Here is a 16,133-nt window from a genome sequence, read left to right on the forward strand (position 1 = left end):
TCTGGGAAATGCCCACATTTCCAAAGTCATTAGTCAGAGTCATCTACAAAGTAGATGTATTTGTCCCATAACCCATTCATGCCTGACACTGCCAGATACTGCAGGGGGACAGCGGCACCTGCCACCCTGTTCCCATTCTGGCAGCCGCAAAACTACGTGAGGAAAGATAGTGGTAGTAAAAATAGACCACACCAAAAAAACTATAAAAAGTAATTAACTGCCATAGATAGGGGAATTAAGCAGGCCTTAAAGGATGGGCTTGACTTTGATTAAACAGAGGAGAGGCCATCACAGGAAGCCAGCAGGTAGCATCCACCCCGGGGTCCCTACGGCTCCACCTCCGAGTCCTGGGGGCCCACAGCACAGGCTCTGATCAAAGGCTGCTGCCCGCTGCCTGTATTATTTTTACTGTAAGTATTTACCAAGTGTTGTTCTTGATCTTTTTTTTTTTTTTAATGATTCGAGGAATTCTCACAATTTGATTGTCCAAATACCTTATACTAATGATTCAAACTTTCTTCTCTGAGCTCCATTTCCATTCAAGATATCAGAGACTGAAAAGCCCTGCATTTAACAGGCTCTTCTGTAAATGTTTCCTCGTTCCTACAAGGCTGCCCATGCCTACAATGCACAAATCATGCTTACCTTTCTTCTATATGTCTCTTCATACACAGAACGCCACAAGCACAGGATGTGCACTAAGATATTTTTCATTCTGCATGGGAAAGAACGAGGCTAACTCTTACATCAGGCTGAGAGCTAGCTCACAGAGAGCAGTGCTGAGAAAACCTAGTTTTAAAAACTCTCTGGCTCCCTCTTTATGGGGAGTTTAAGTTAGGAACCCTCATATTCTGTAGAAACATCCCAAATGGGCTTTTTTTACAATCTTCTTCTCCCTCATGCTGTTGCTAAGTGATCTTTTTAAAACACAAATCTGACTTTATCAGTGCCCAAGGGCCTTTGATGGTTTCTCATTGCGGTCGGGGAACCCATGCTCCTCACCAAGTCTCAGCTCTTGTAATGACCCAAAGACAGGGGACTCTGCGCCAGGCACGCCGGGGCTCTCCCACCTGCCCCCCTCGCCTCTGCATGCGTTACCTCCTTGTCTTTAATTCCCAGCTGCCGCCTCTGAATCTTATTCACACAAAAATGTGCTATTCGTTGGCGAGGTTTTCTCTGCCTTCCTGTGATGAGTTACGTGGTTTTCTGCCCCAGGACCTAGTGTCTCATCTCATTAAAGCCATGCTGTGCACTGTGCTGACTGTTTTCTCTCTTCCACCCCACGTCCCCAGCGCTGAGAATAACGCTTCGCACAGGCCGCCGGGTGAAAGAAAGGATCTTTGAATGGAACCGTAACATAGATCACCGGCGAAGGTGCAGTCCAGGTGGCAAAGGGGAAAAAAGGGAGCTAGGCAAGAAATGAAGAATGGAGTGGGAAGAAAGGAAATCTTCAAGAGTCATTTCAAAAGTCTAGTAAGGAGAAAGAAATGAATAAAAGATAGAAAATGTCTCATAGTCAAAGAGACTGCTGCTTTTTAAAACACAGAGTAGCTGACCTAGTGAGAAGGCAAAAGACAGCGAGTGGGGAGGTCTGAGAAGAGAGCTCAGCACCACCGGGGGCCCCACCTGCCCTGGGAGGCAGAGAGGAGCGAGAGGCAGGCAGGACGGGGCTGGAAGGCACAATACAGTTGTAGAGACACACGTTTTAAACGAGGAGAGAAGGCTTTCCTTTTTAGGCATCAGATTTTTCATTCCTCCAGTTTCCCAGAAATATGGGAAAAAAATCTTTGGCGCATGCCTTCCTCCAGTTGCCACTATTAACCCATAACCCACCTGACTCCTCATTTCTCTTTCTGAGTATCTGCTGGAGAGCGCCTCCTCTCCTCCATGCCCTTGCTCGTCCACGAGCCCTCACCGTCTCTCAAGCTCCTAGAGAAGTTTCTAATTCTTTCACATTTACCTCAAACATTCTCCCTGTGGAACTTTCTCTGATCCCGCACCCCAGCCAGAATTAGGCCCCCCTCCTCTCCGCGCAGGGGGGACACCTGCCCATTTAGCAGGGTGAGACACCTGAGTGGCTCCTCCTGCTGTGAACCAGCAGGACCTGCGCATAGCGGGGGGGGGGGGGGGGGGGGGCTCAGACCAGCATCCTCTGGGGCTGCAGAGATGAACAGCTGTGCCAGAGACCCCATCCCTCAAAGCCTCAAAGATGTGACCTTTTATGGGAAAAGTTGCCAGCCTCTGGACTACCCTATCACGCTTACTACTTTAATTGCTCACTTACTATGATAATAGAAGGCATTTATTGAGACTGATGCTGGGCCCAAAAATATATTATCTAACTTTGACACTGTTCCTGCAGGGGAAGATATTATTACTATTTCTACTTTATAGATAAGGAAACAGACTTATCATGACAAATGCCATTTTTTTTAATCTTTAGCAGATTATGCAAAAAGTTTATGAAGAACAAAGATCATACTTAAATCATCTTTGGGTTCCCAGAGGCCAACACAGTGCTGGACACAGTAGGTTTTCCATAGATGCCGTAAGTTAATCTCACCAGAAGCACTGCTGTCACCCTGCCTCTCCTTGCCAGTGCCCCACACGACCCCACCTCACTGCATCTCCTCTAACCACTGAACGCTCCTGACCGCCTTTGAATCTGACCGTGACCTGGTCAGCTGTACCTAGCCAAGTTGAAAAACTTAGTAACGTTCACCTTCTTCTCAGAACTGACTGCTGCTCCTCCTCAGGGGCGCAGCCACAGCCTGGCACGCGCAGTGGGCCTGGCTGCCTGGACTCGTACCTGCCATCCCGCGACCTGTGGAGGCTGCCATGGTAGCTGCTCACTTTGCTGTGGACACTCCCTGCTTTGCTCCTCTGATCATCCACCATGGCCAGCTGAGTGGAAGAGGCGTGCGTCGATGTTCCTTGGGTGGAAGTTCCTCTTGATTTTCTTATAATAGGAGTATTGGGATCCCGCAGGAGGGACTGAGCAAAATCCGGTTCCTGGAGCACCTGCCGACTCTCATTCACTATCCTGGACAGCAGAACAATAAGTTCAGTGTACAGGCTGACATACCCACAGGCCAATAAATAATGTTTTTGCGACACACTGGCATCATTCTTGAAATTAACTGCTCTCCAAATAATGCCTTTAGGACAGACATATGGTAGCATTGTTGGCCAAGAAAAGAATACAACAAAATCCATGCCAACCTGTCCCCTACAGTGGTGTGGTGGAAAGAGGCCTGTAGTGAAATAAGGAAATTGTGATTTTAGTTCCAACTCTATAAATAAACACGGGCTCTTAGGCCTAAGACTACAAGTCACTTCACTCACCTTCCTCACCTATAACTTGGGCATCTATAAAATGTCTCTTTCGGGTAGAGAAATTTATGATTCTTAAGGACACAGACATTACAAAGATATTAGTATATTTTCTTGCATGGTTTCTGGAAATAGTGGTGGCCTTGGTGTAGCACAGATACATTTTTTAAACTCGTAAGAGCAGTTATTTTAAACTATAAGTTGAGCTTTATGGCAGAAGTAGTTGTCCAGCGCTGGAGTAAACATACATAGTCATAGTTAGAATGAAACATGAAAACTTAATTTAAGCAAACATACAATTAAGTCCCAGACATATTAGAGACATATTAAGGGGGATGAAAATTAAGAGGATGATACTGTCGAGCAAAAGTTTTTAACTACTGTGAATGGGAAAAGCAGACAGCCATTTATCATGATGAACAAAGCAGTCATTAAATTAATAAAAGAGCCATTTAAGTAGTGGCAAAGCCCACGCCTCAGTTCAGGTAAGTGACAACTCTGGGAACCAAAGTCAAAGTGAAGTTAGGTGAGCAATGTTACTGAAAAACAACACTCCAGAATAAAAATGGATCCTACGCTGAGAAAGCGCATGTCCTGTTTTCAGACCACAGACGGGTCTGGTGTGGCTGGATTAGTGCTGGGTGGAGGGAGGGTCATGTGCCCGCATTGAGCGAGCTGTTTACATACATTCTCCTTGATCCTCTTAGTTTCATTATGGAGATCAATGTCCTAAGGGGAAACTTCTAAGAAGATATTAGATATATGCACTAATAACAAGAAGTGCGGTCCCCATTTCATAGACAAAGAAGCGAAGGTCCTAAGGTTAAAAAGCTTTCCTAGTCACTCAACAAAGCCGACAGCTGGGTATCAAACTTTAGTTTAAATGGCTTAAAAGTCAATCACAAAGTAGTGATGAATCATAATTTTATGTAGATCCTGAAAACAAAGTGTCAAAAACCAGCTAGAATAAAGAACAGTCCAAAATCATTTAAAAAACCCAGTTTTTGTTCCTCTGTCCTCAGTGACCCTATTCACATATAGGGTCGTGGTTACTAACGTTGTTTTCTAAACTTGGTTCAAACTGACTTCTAGTCTTTTCAAAAATTTAATCTACCTTCAGATGGTGAAGGCTTGTCCCCTCATTTTACAGAACAAAGGTTCAGAGACATTAAGTGAGGTGACCCAGATAATTCCAAAAGAGGACTTCTAAAAATATTTCAGGGTCAGAATTATTAGCATAAACATAGTCTTAAACGTGGCTTCACAGAGGGGGAGAATTTTAAATTTGATTAGCACAATTCTAGAAGCCAGTCTCTTTATAGCACAGTAGATAGAGTGGTTAGGAGCAAAGCTCAAGTCTTGAGTCAGGCTGCTGGGGCTTGAGTTCTAGCATTCACGAGTGATGAAAACCTTGGTCTTGTGCCTCAGTTTCCTTATCCATAAACTGATGATCTTCCCTCCTTTCCTCACAAGGTTGTTTAGAAGATTAAATCATTTAATAACACATAAAATACTTAGAACAGTGCTTGGCATATTAAATATGCTTACCTATTTGGTAACTGTTCTTAGGATTACTTTATAATCCTATCTCAAAGGTAAAACCAGACAAATGCTGGAAATAGTTTTAGGATGCTCACAATCTGTTAGTCTAGATTTTTGTCTATATTTTGCTAAGTGACAGATTCAAAAAATCCGGATTCAAAATCTAGGTTCTAGGGCCTCCCCGGTGGCGCAGTGGTTGAGCGCTGGGTTGCAAACCTCTGCAGCGCCGGTTCAATTCCCGGCTGCTCCCCGGCCACCAGAGGAGGGTCCCACATGGCGCGCAGACCTCTCCTGCTGCCCGCTGCTCCCCTCAGCAGTGTACTTCAGTCCTTCTGCCTGCTCTGCTCCCCGCTCTGGCTCTGGTGAATTCTCTCACCCTCCTGTGCTTCTGACTGTACCCAGTGTTTGTATAAATAAATAAATATATATTTAAAAAAACAAACAAACAAACAAAATCTAGGTTCTATCTAGAATAAGGGGCTGCCAGCCCACACCACAGTCCTGGCCTGGCGGATCAAAATGACTGTTGGATGGGGATCCATGACTACAGAAAACCCCAAATTGGAGGGTCCTTGGGAGTCCTAACCAATTCCAAAAGGATTCTGGCTTCCAAGCAAGATCCCCCAAATAACCAGGATGATTCTCCATAAGGGTATTTTGGGTTTAACTCTATTAGGCATTTTTAATACAACCCTACTACAAAAATTATTCACGTATGGTCTAGAGGGGGCCAGGGATGCTTAATTCAAACCTTTTCCCCAACACCCTATCATAATGTGATTAAAATATATTAAAAAATTTCCAAGAGTACACAGATAAATCACAGTGTATCCCACCAGAAAGGAAGGTCTATGACAACTGGGAGTTGGCCTGTTTTGTTTGCTATCGAATCCTTGGTACCCAGACAGTTCAAACCCCATAGGAAGCCTTCAGTTAATTTCTTAAAGGATGAATAAATGACTAGGAAGTACATTTTTGTAGACATTAATTGAATCTCTTTCCTTCTCTGACATGGGAAACTGTATTTAAAGAAGAAACACAGTCCCTGATCTTACTAGCAGCAGTCTCAGATAGGATAATAAATATATATTTTAAAACTGGTTATTTTTATCTTAGTCTAATCTTACTAACAGAAACTGCTAATTAATGGCATTTCAGAAAATACAAATTCTGTTGAAGAGGTACTTTAAGCTGTATCAGAGAAGGCAGAACATTTAAAACAAAATCTTAAGGGCTTTTCAAAGCACATATTCATGATCATCAGGTTAAGTAAAATCTGAAGAATATGGACTCTACCAACTTAGAATTTTTTTTTTTAAGATTTATTTATTGATTAATTGATACAAGCACTGGGTACAGTCAGAAGCGCGGGAGGGTGAGAGGATTCACCAGAGCCAGAGCGGGGAGCAGAGCAGGCAGAAGGACCGAAGTACACTGCTGAGGGGAGCAGCGGGCGGCAGGAGAGGTCTGGGCGCCATGTGGGACCCTCCTCCGGTGGTCGGGGAGCAGCCGGGAATGGAACGGGCGCCGTAGAGGCTGAGGGCAGCTTCACAACCCAGAGCTCAACCGCTGCGCCACCGGAGGGGGCCCAACTTAGAATCTGTGGTAGTTCATATATAGCACACACATAAGACATGAAATAAGTAAAAGGTTTGAAATCATTTGCCTTTTTGTGACTTCTGCGGGTTATGTTTTGTCTTTATAAACTAAGTATCAAGATTCCTTAAATAGGCCCTCAAAATTGGCTTTAGCTCTTGTGTCATGACCATAATACAGTGTGGTCAGCTAGGAATTAAAATAATTTCTTTAACATATTTCACTTTATGTACAAATGTTTGTCTATTTCGGCTTTTTTTTTTTTTCATTTGGCTTTAACACATACGGCATCAGAATGGAATAACATTTGTCATTTATGGTACACTTTGGGGAATGACAGCAAGTGGAAATGGAAATCTAACCTTAACACCTCTGTGCCTTTGGCCAGGACACTAAAGCTCTCTGTGTGCAGTTTCTCATTTGCAACACAGAGGTGATAACATACACCCACATGCACAGGAACAGCAAGAGGGTCAAATATGGATGCATATAAAAAGTGTTAGTTTGATTTTAATTTTAAGAAAACATGGCCTCCCTGGTGACACAGGGGTTAAAGTCTCAGTGCTATCAAGCTGTGTATCAGCATTATCAAGCTATGGCTAGCCACTGTGGCCTGAGCCAGGGAGTTGACCCACATGGTGCAGCAGACCTCTCCTGTCTCCCCGCTGCTCCCCTCAGCAGTGTATTTCAGTAGATCTGCTTATTCTGCTCCCCACTCTGTGAATCCTCTCACACCTTTCCCCCTATACCTCTGGCTTATACCCTAGTTCTGGTATGCATAAACAAATAAAAATAAATCTTTAAAAAAAAAAAGAAAAGTATCATTCAGAATTTTTAAAATAAAGATTGGCCTTCCCCCAGGTAATGTGAATTTGTAAGGAACACCCCTTCAGCCTGGTTCCGCTTGCCTACCTTTTCAGAATTAGTTTGCAGTTTTTAATTAAGATGAGCTACTATACTAATCATACTAACACAGCGGAGGTTGCAGTTTTACTGGAAGATTTCTACCATACCCAAATTGTTTTTTTCCAAATTGTTTTAATATAAACAACACAAAAAAATTACATGAATATGAGATTTGTGAACATCACGATTTATTTCAACTTACTCTTTTTTCCTACGACCATGGAAAAAACTGGCCCATTCAAAGCATGTCTTTTTGCTTCCAACCCAAAATATGGATGGAATCCCGACGATGAGAGCCATCAGGTACTTCATCAGAAAGAGAATCAGGTCTGGACGGCTCATCTGAGTGACCTATAAGAAGGAAGGAAGAGTGTCTTAGACATACCGAGGGAACTTCCTATTAAAGACCATTTAAATAAACAATAAAATAACTACAAATTTGATATTTTCACTTATACAGTTTTGAGGTTTTCTTGTTATATGGAAGAGGTACTCCTGAAAATGACAACAAATTTATACTCTACATTTTGAGTCCTATGTTCTTATTAGCTTGCTTTGGATATCTTCTAAAGAAAAAGATTATTAATGTAGAAAATAAATTATAAATAGGAATAGAGATGCAAACAATAGCTGCATTCTTCTCGGTCAGTTTTGCTGCTTCTACCATTCACCCTAACATAGTATTAGGAAAGTATTAACCCCCCCCCCATCTTATTGTTTCTTTTCCTACCTTTTATCCACCCTCCCTTTCCTTCTACCGACTTCATGTTTATGCTGCTGGCTGTTTTCAAGCTTCCTCTTTAGCCTATGAATTATTTATAAGTGCATTTTCTAGTCTGTAATCAGATGAGTTTTTTTTTTTTTTCTTTTTCATTGCTGGCTTCCAGTTTAATTACTATGGTCAGGGAACGTGGTCTATATGATTCTGGTTAGCTTAAATTGTGGAGACCTGGTGACTTAAGTCAGTCAAATTTTTAAAATAATCCTTACGGGCTCGAAAAATAGTGCCTATTCTCCATTTGTTGGGTAAAAAAATCTTCTATAGGTATTAGATCAACTTTATTAAAATTGCTGTTCAAACCTTCTACATTCTTGACTAATTTTCTGATTGCCCCTGTGTGTTTCAGCAGTTACAGGAACACCTCTCACGTAACTGGACCCATCAGTTTCCTTCCAGCCCTGTCATTTTTCATATTCCAGCCTGTTAGATGTGCGCAAGTTCAATAATGCCCCAGCAGCTCGATGTACTTTACTAATGCCCTTCCTCTAGACTGCACTTCACCTGACACCAACATTCACACATCCGCTCTCCACCCCAGCATACTTTCCAGGGATATTTTTTCCAATTACCAATATATTTCTTTCAAATCTGTCTGTTTGGGTTACACAAGTTTCTTTTAAGCAGTGTATAGTTTACTCCTACTAAAGTGTAAACGCCACGAAAAAGTCTCCTCTCCTCCCCTCTCCCCCCACTGTTTCATTTCCAGAACCTGGGCCAGTACCTGGCACATATTAAGTGCTCAGTAAATACAAGCACTTAAATATATATATGGATATTTGATTTTTAATAGAAAGAACTTGCAGCTAAAAATTATTCAGTACTTCCTTCTTGAACGAGCCAGTGCTCACTCTAGCTACATTTCTTGTTATTTTCCAGCGACTCATAACAAGTTTTACAAAATAATTGCTTTTGTTTTATCATTGCTAATTAACTTTGCAAAAAAGCACACCCACGCCTACCTTTGCATTCCCTCCTCTTCTTTCTAAAGATGCCTTTTAGACACTCCTACAGATGGGTATGCCAAATAGAGACCACTCGAGCCTTTGCCTGAAATTGCCCTTATTTTGCCCTCAGTGGTGAATGGTGGTTTAGATGGATAAAGTTATCATTTCCCAGCTACTCCAAGACATTACTTCATTGTCTCCTAAATCTTACTGTCACTGTTGAGAAGTCTATTTAATTGGCATTCTTTCATTTTTTTTCTGGTAGCTTTCAAGTTTCTCTTTGTCCTTTTGTTTATGTTTCTCATTGTGCTAATTTTTATCTTGCTTAGTATGCAGAGTACACTTTTAATCTGAGGACTCAAGTTTCAGCACTGGAAAATTATCAGACATTAGCTCTTTGTCTATTGCTTCTTATTCATTCTCCTACTCTATTGTTCTAGAACTCCTATTAGATGTATATTGAAGTCTCTTGATCTATTTTTTAGGTCTCCTAACTGAAAAATTACAATTTTGAGCATTTATATCTTTCTATATTCTATATTCTCAGTGAACTCTTCAGAATAATCTTTAGTTTCGCTATTTTAGAGTTTATTCTATCTACTGATTTATTTCTATAAATTCATTTCTAAGCTGTTCTTATACTTTATTCTTACATCATTCCTGCTAGTTTATCATAAATTTTTATTCTGTTAATTTCTTTTTAATTTACCTTTTGGGTCATCCTAAACGTCCTTATTTTTAAATAAGTCATAAAAAATTAGTTTACTACTTTTATTTCACCTGGAAGTGAATCCATCTTCCGATTGTTGATCTTGTTGCATGCCTTTCTAGGGTTTAGCTTTTTGCTTTTAATTGTGCTTTGAAATTTCACTTTGCAGATCTTAAAGTTCTCCCTCTCTCTCCCTCTTTCCCTCCCTCCTTCCTTACACTTTCTCAACCTGTCTCGTATTTGTGGTTGGGGCTGCAGACATGCTTGGCTGTCACTGATTCAGCTCTTGTCACTGCAGTTTGGCTTTGGTATTGGTCCCAAAGCTGCATTAGGACCTCCTGGCTATCTCCATAAGTATTTTTATGTTAACTACAGCTTCAGGAAACAGCAGGTAGCATTTTTATATAAACTTCCTTTCAGGAGCTAGGGAGTTCCCATTTCCAGTTCCCAATTAACAGTGAGTCTCAGCCCTCCCTGGTGAAACAAGGGATTAAGTCTCAGCACCATGAAGCTATCCACAGCCACTGCAGCACAAGTTCCATCTCCAGCCAGGAAGCTGACCCACATGGCGCAGCACACCTCTCCTGTCTCCCCGCTGCTCCCCTCAGCAGTGTATTTCAGTCAGTCTGCCTATTCTGCTCCCCACTCTGTCTCTGATGGATCCTCTCACCCCCCAACCTCTGGCCTGTACCCCAGTTCTTCTATGCATAAGTAAATAAATTTTAATGAAACAACAAAAAACAATGAGTCTAGTCCTGGTCCTGCCTTGCATGTGACACTTTTACTTCTTAATACCTGTAGAAACCAAATGCCCAGCTGCCTCCAGCCACTTCAGACCTGAAGTTCAACAGGTCCATGTGTTGCTCTCTGCTCATCTTCTTGCATTTCTAATCTACTAAGTAGTTTATCTTGCCTTTTAGATTTACTGTGCTTAGAATTTTTCTTATGGTATTTTATAACTGGCACATGATTGGTCAGTTTCACAAGCTTAAAACATGGAATTGAAATTACATTGTACCCTGAAATAAAGGTGTAATTCCTCTAGAATGTACATCAAAGTCAACCAATAAGTATTCATGGATCATCTATTACTCTAAAATTAATACTGTTGAGACCCAAGCGAGACTTATTAACAGAAGTAAGGTTTGATTAGTGTTCCCATCCAGCTGATAATCTAGATGAAGATACAAATGAAAGAAACCACATAATAGTTAAGAACTATAATTAAGAAGCAGATAAAGAGGAACTAAGACAGATCATAAATAAGCTCCATATTAACAATTACAATAGCTTCTTGGTGGCTAGCTTTTTTTTTTTAATCTACTTAGCATCAGCAGTCATTCTGATGACCATCTTATATTTCATGAATTTTTCATCTCCCCTGTCTTCTAAACTACTGCATTGCTCTGCTTATTCTCCCGATTAGGCATGACATTTTCTTCTTCAGTTCTTACTCTTGCTCTTTCTTCTACCCTGTCCCACCCCCAGTACCATCAATATATTTCTTAAAGTCACTCCTTATTTTCTCTCATTATAACCTCAACAAATCATTTAAGCTTATAAGCAATCTATTCTTACTCTTTATCTATCAAATTAATTTTCTTTCAGTTTATTGTTCTACCAAATATAATTGGTACAGAGGTACTGATAAAATGCAAAGTTGTCTCTTCCATGTTCAAATATCTCTAGCTGTTTTCCCATCCATCTAGTTCTATCCTCTGAGTCTATAAAGAATATGGTCACCACTTCAGAAGTTCTTGTAGATTCAATAAAAGATTGAGACAAAAAAGAATAAACTCCAAAGTTAGTTATGGGGAGGGAGAAGCACCTTCTCACCCGATCAAAAGAATAAAGGGAAGAAAACAGCAACAAAGAGAAGATTAAAAATAAGCTTTGCAGATTACTTTGCTCAATTCCATGCAAATAAAATTGAGAATTAGTGAAAACAAATGATAGGAAAATATAAACAAAATTGACTCTAGAAGCAAGCATAAAATTGTTCCTAACTCAACAGCCTCCATAAAACAAAAAGATACATTCTCACTTACTAATTTTTATGGAAAGAGAACTCAAAAGCAAATTCAAAGAATATTCCACAACAAAAATAGAAATGCAAGGATGGTTCAATATTAAGACACTGATTTATAAAGCTAACATATCAAAGGAAAAATCAAAGGAAAAATCAAAGGAAAAATAATCATTTTCATGTATGTTAAAAGGCATTTGATAAGATTAAATATCTATCCCAGCTTTTGAAATACTGTAATAAAACCTAAGTAGATGATACTAAGCCCTTAAAGGGACAGGATAAATCTTTCTCAATCCAAAATCCAGTAACATGCTTAATGGAAACACAAGAAGCCACTTAAATATCCTCATTAGTCATGAATATGAGAAGAGTATCTATTACCATCACTCTTAATCAACCTTTTTCAACAGTTCTAACAGATCACAATGAGACAAAAGAAACAAATGAAGGCTATAAAGATGATAAAAAATGAGATAAATGATTACTTACAAAAATACTATTTTTACCTGATACTAAGAGAATAAAGTAAAAAAAAAAACATATAAATCATAAACAAGGCAGCTAAATACAAAATAAAATACAGAAATCACTTTCATGTATATAAATTACCATCCATAGATAAAAGTCATCATTTGCCATTGTTATGGGCTGAACTGTGTCCACCTTTTAAAATTCATGTTGAAGCCCAACTCCCTTCACCTCAGATTGTGACTTAATTGGAAGCAGATTCTTTGAAGAGGTAATTAAAGTTAAATGAGGTCATATGAGTGGGTCTTAAACCAGTCTGACTGGTGTCATTATAGGAAGAGGAAATCTGGACACATAGACAAGAGGGTTGAGTGTCTACAGAGAAAAGACCACATAAGTAAAGAGCAAGTCAGCCATCTGCAAGCCAAGGAGAGGAGCCTCAGCGGGAACCAACCCTATCAGAATCTTGATCTTGGACACCCAGACTCCATGACTATGAGAAAATAAATTTCTGTTGTTTCAGCCACTGGCCTGTGGTGTTTTGATATGGCAGCTCTAGCACACAAATATAGCCATAGTAACATAAAACACCTAGAACTAAATTTATTAAGAAAAGTTACTGACGTGTTTGAAAAAGCTTTAAAACATACCCTCCTTAAAACATGGCTAGGAAGAATTGCTGTCATAAAAATACCAATTCTCCTTGATTTAGTCATTAAATTTCACACAATTCTGGCAGAAATTCAACAGAGTTACCAGGAATTAAAAAAGGTTCTAAAATTCATATAGAAAAGCAAATAAGGGCCTCCCTGTTGGCACAGGTGGTTGAGCGCAGTGCTGTGAAGCTGTCCTCAGCCTCTGCAGTGCCAGTTCGATCCCCGCCAGCCTTGGAGCAACCCACATGGCACAGCAGACCTCTCCTGTTTCGCCCGCTGCTCCCCTCAGCAGTGTATTTTGCCAGTCTGCCTGTTCTGTTCCCCACTCTGTCTATGGTGAATCCTCTCACCCTCCCACGCATCTGGCCTGTGCCCCGGTTCTTGTATAAATAAATAAATCTTAAAAAAAAAAAAAAGAAAAGAAAACAAGCAAAGACTAAGTGGGAAAAAGCTGAATGGGAAGAGAACTATAACATAAGGCTGTAATAAAACTGTTGAATACTGAGGTTTAGACAGATTTGGAATATACATAATATTTCAAACCATTCAGAAAAATATGAATTATTCAATAAATGGATTCTAAATGGCATCTAGAAATAGTGCTGAAGTCATGGCAGATTTTGTACCAAGATGAATTCCTAGATAAGAATTTCAAATGTAAAAAACAAAATTTAAGAATAACAAAAAAGACAAAGTTCAAGATGAAAATTTTTATACCCTCAGGGTAGAGAACGGATTTCTCGTTATTATAAGAACTCTAGAAGCCAAAGACGATGGATAAATCTGACTACATTAAACCCTGACACTCTGCATTGCCAGAACTTCCACAATGACCAAAAGATGATATAAAAGTTGGCATAAAATAGATGCAAATGTAGCATATAAAATGGGCCATTTTGTTAATTAAAAAAAAAAACACCAACTACAAATAAATGGCTATTGCCTAAGGAAACACATGCAAAAGAATGGATAGTTTACAGAAAATGAAATACAAACATAAAAGCTCAGACTCGTTGACAGTCAAAAACAATTCTCAATGACATGCTGATTCTATTTTCTAACCTACTGGGTAAGAGCCAAAGTCTGACAGTGCATTCGTATTAGCAAATATGAGGATAAATGGATACTTCACATATTGGAGATGGAAATTCGTACAACCCTTCTAAGAGAAAATTTGGCAATATTTGTCAAAATTATACCCTTTTGCTACAAATATTTTCACATATGTGTAAGACGGTAGCAGAACAGGGGCTGTTGGCCGTAGTGAAAATATTACAATCAATGTGGTTTATCCAATCAATGAAAGACTAGGAAGATAAAACTACTGAGGAAGCATTTGTGTTTTAGGTATTGATTTCCAAAATATATTGCTAAATGACAAAAGCAAGGTGGAAAGTTTGGTGTAAACAAGAGAGAAAAGGAATGTGCCTGCCTGTACATGCGTCCACACCTCTGAAAGGACTTGCACAGTCCTTGAAACATTCAAGTTACCCTCAGAGAGAGAGCAGTGGGAGCTGGGAAACCTGGGAAACACAGGCCAGTGGGAGGGAGACCTTTTCCTACATACTTTTGTAGCTTGGGGTTTTGAGGTATGTGACTATCTTTTCTAAAATATTAAGAATAAAACAGAGAACTTACGTCTTTAAAGTATGACTACTCCAATAAATTAAGAGCAGGAAGACTGTCCTCGTTGTTGAAGAGAAACATAAACTGGTATAATCAGGTAGGTGGCCTATTCATACTTACCAAAAATGTAAATATGTATACCACTTGATCCAGTAATTCTTTTTCAAGGAATTTATCTTACAACCAACATTTAGGTAAAACCTGAAACCATGACATATAGGGGAAAACACCAGTGATGCCCACCTTGATGCTGGCCTTACAGATGTCTTTGATAACTCAATTCCAAAACAAAAGCACAAATAAACAAATGGGACTATCTCAAAATAAAAAGCTGCTGCATAGCAAGAAAAACTATCACCAAAATGAAAACACATCCTACTAAGTGGGAGAAGATATTTGCACATCATACAACTGACAAGATAAATATAAAGAATTCATAAAATTTGCCAACAAAATCAAATATCCCAGTTGAAAAATGGGCTGGGGTTCCGAATAGACACTTCTCAAAGAAGACACAGAGATGGCCAACAGGCCCATGAAAAGGTATGCACCGTCTTTGATCAGGGAATCACAAATCCAAACAGTAAGATACTGTGAGAATGGCTGTCATCCAAAAGACAAGGAGCCACAGGCATCGGCGACTACATGGAAAGAAGGGAGTCTTGTGCACTGTGGACGGTACCTTGGTGTAGCCATTCTAGAAAGCAGTCTGGAGAGTCCTCCAAAAATTAAAACTAGAAATTCCTAAAGATCCAATTATCCCCCTTCTGGGTATTTATCCAAAGAATAAAAAAATACTAGTTCACAGAGAGCTATATTGATTGTTGTATTATTTACAAAAGCCAGGAGTTGGAAACAACTTAAGCGCCCCTTGGCAGATGGCTGGATAAAGATGATGTGGTGTAGACACACAAGGAATACTACTCAGCTGTCTCGAAAAAGAAATTCTGCCATTCGCAACAACATGGGTGGACTTAGAGAGTATTATGTTTAGTGAAATAAGTCAAATAGATAAACACAATGATTTTTCTCATATGTGGGAGATAAAGAAACAAAACAGGGCCTCCCCTGGTGGCGCAGCGGTTGAGCGCTGGGCTGAGAGGCTGCCCAGAGCCTCTGCAGCACCGGTTCGTTCCCCGGCCGCCGGCGAGGGTCCAACAAAAAACAAACAAACAAAAATAAAAAACAAAAAACAAAAAGCAAAAAAACAAAAACAAAAAAAGGGAAACAAAACAAATGAATTAAATGAAACAAAAACAAAACATTAGCCCACACTGGTGGTTATAGGAGGGAGGGGGGATGGGGGCGGACAACCAGGTATGAAGGACAGAAGGGACTTCAGAGGGGAACTCGGTGCAGTCCACACGGACGCCGCTTGTAACGATGCACACCGGAAACATGTTATGATGCAACGTGACTTCAATAATTGTTTAAAGAAATAAAATGACTTTAAACAAGAATTTACGATCACCTCTGACAGTCCTGTGAGATGACTGGGTTCGGCGGGTGACGGCCGCTTGTGCTGTCACATGCAGCGCAATCA

At 40.1% G+C, this 16,133-nt stretch overlaps 1 protein-coding gene across 2 annotated transcripts in view; it reads right to left on the reverse strand.

Moving 5' to 3' along the window:
- The window catches only part of FZD3 (frizzled class receptor 3), a gene marked incomplete at both ends in the record, with an annotated part of 55,985 nt that overhangs the window by 3,350 nt on the left and 36,502 nt on the right, over positions 1-16,133 (reverse strand). For both annotated transcript variants that reach the window (XM_084231361.1, XM_084231360.1), the window contains 2 exons: positions 2,810-3,043; positions 7,580-7,728. In XM_084231361.1, the coding sequence (XP_084087487.1) occupies positions 2,810-3,043; positions 7,580-7,728 (383 nt within the window). The remainder of the gene's footprint in view (positions 1-2,809; positions 3,044-7,579; positions 7,729-16,133) is intronic.

Source organism: Talpa europaea (genome assembly GCF_964194135.1).
Source record: "Talpa europaea genome assembly, chromosome: 4".
Lineage (NCBI taxonomy): Eukaryota > Metazoa > Chordata > Mammalia > Eulipotyphla > Talpidae > Talpa > Talpa europaea.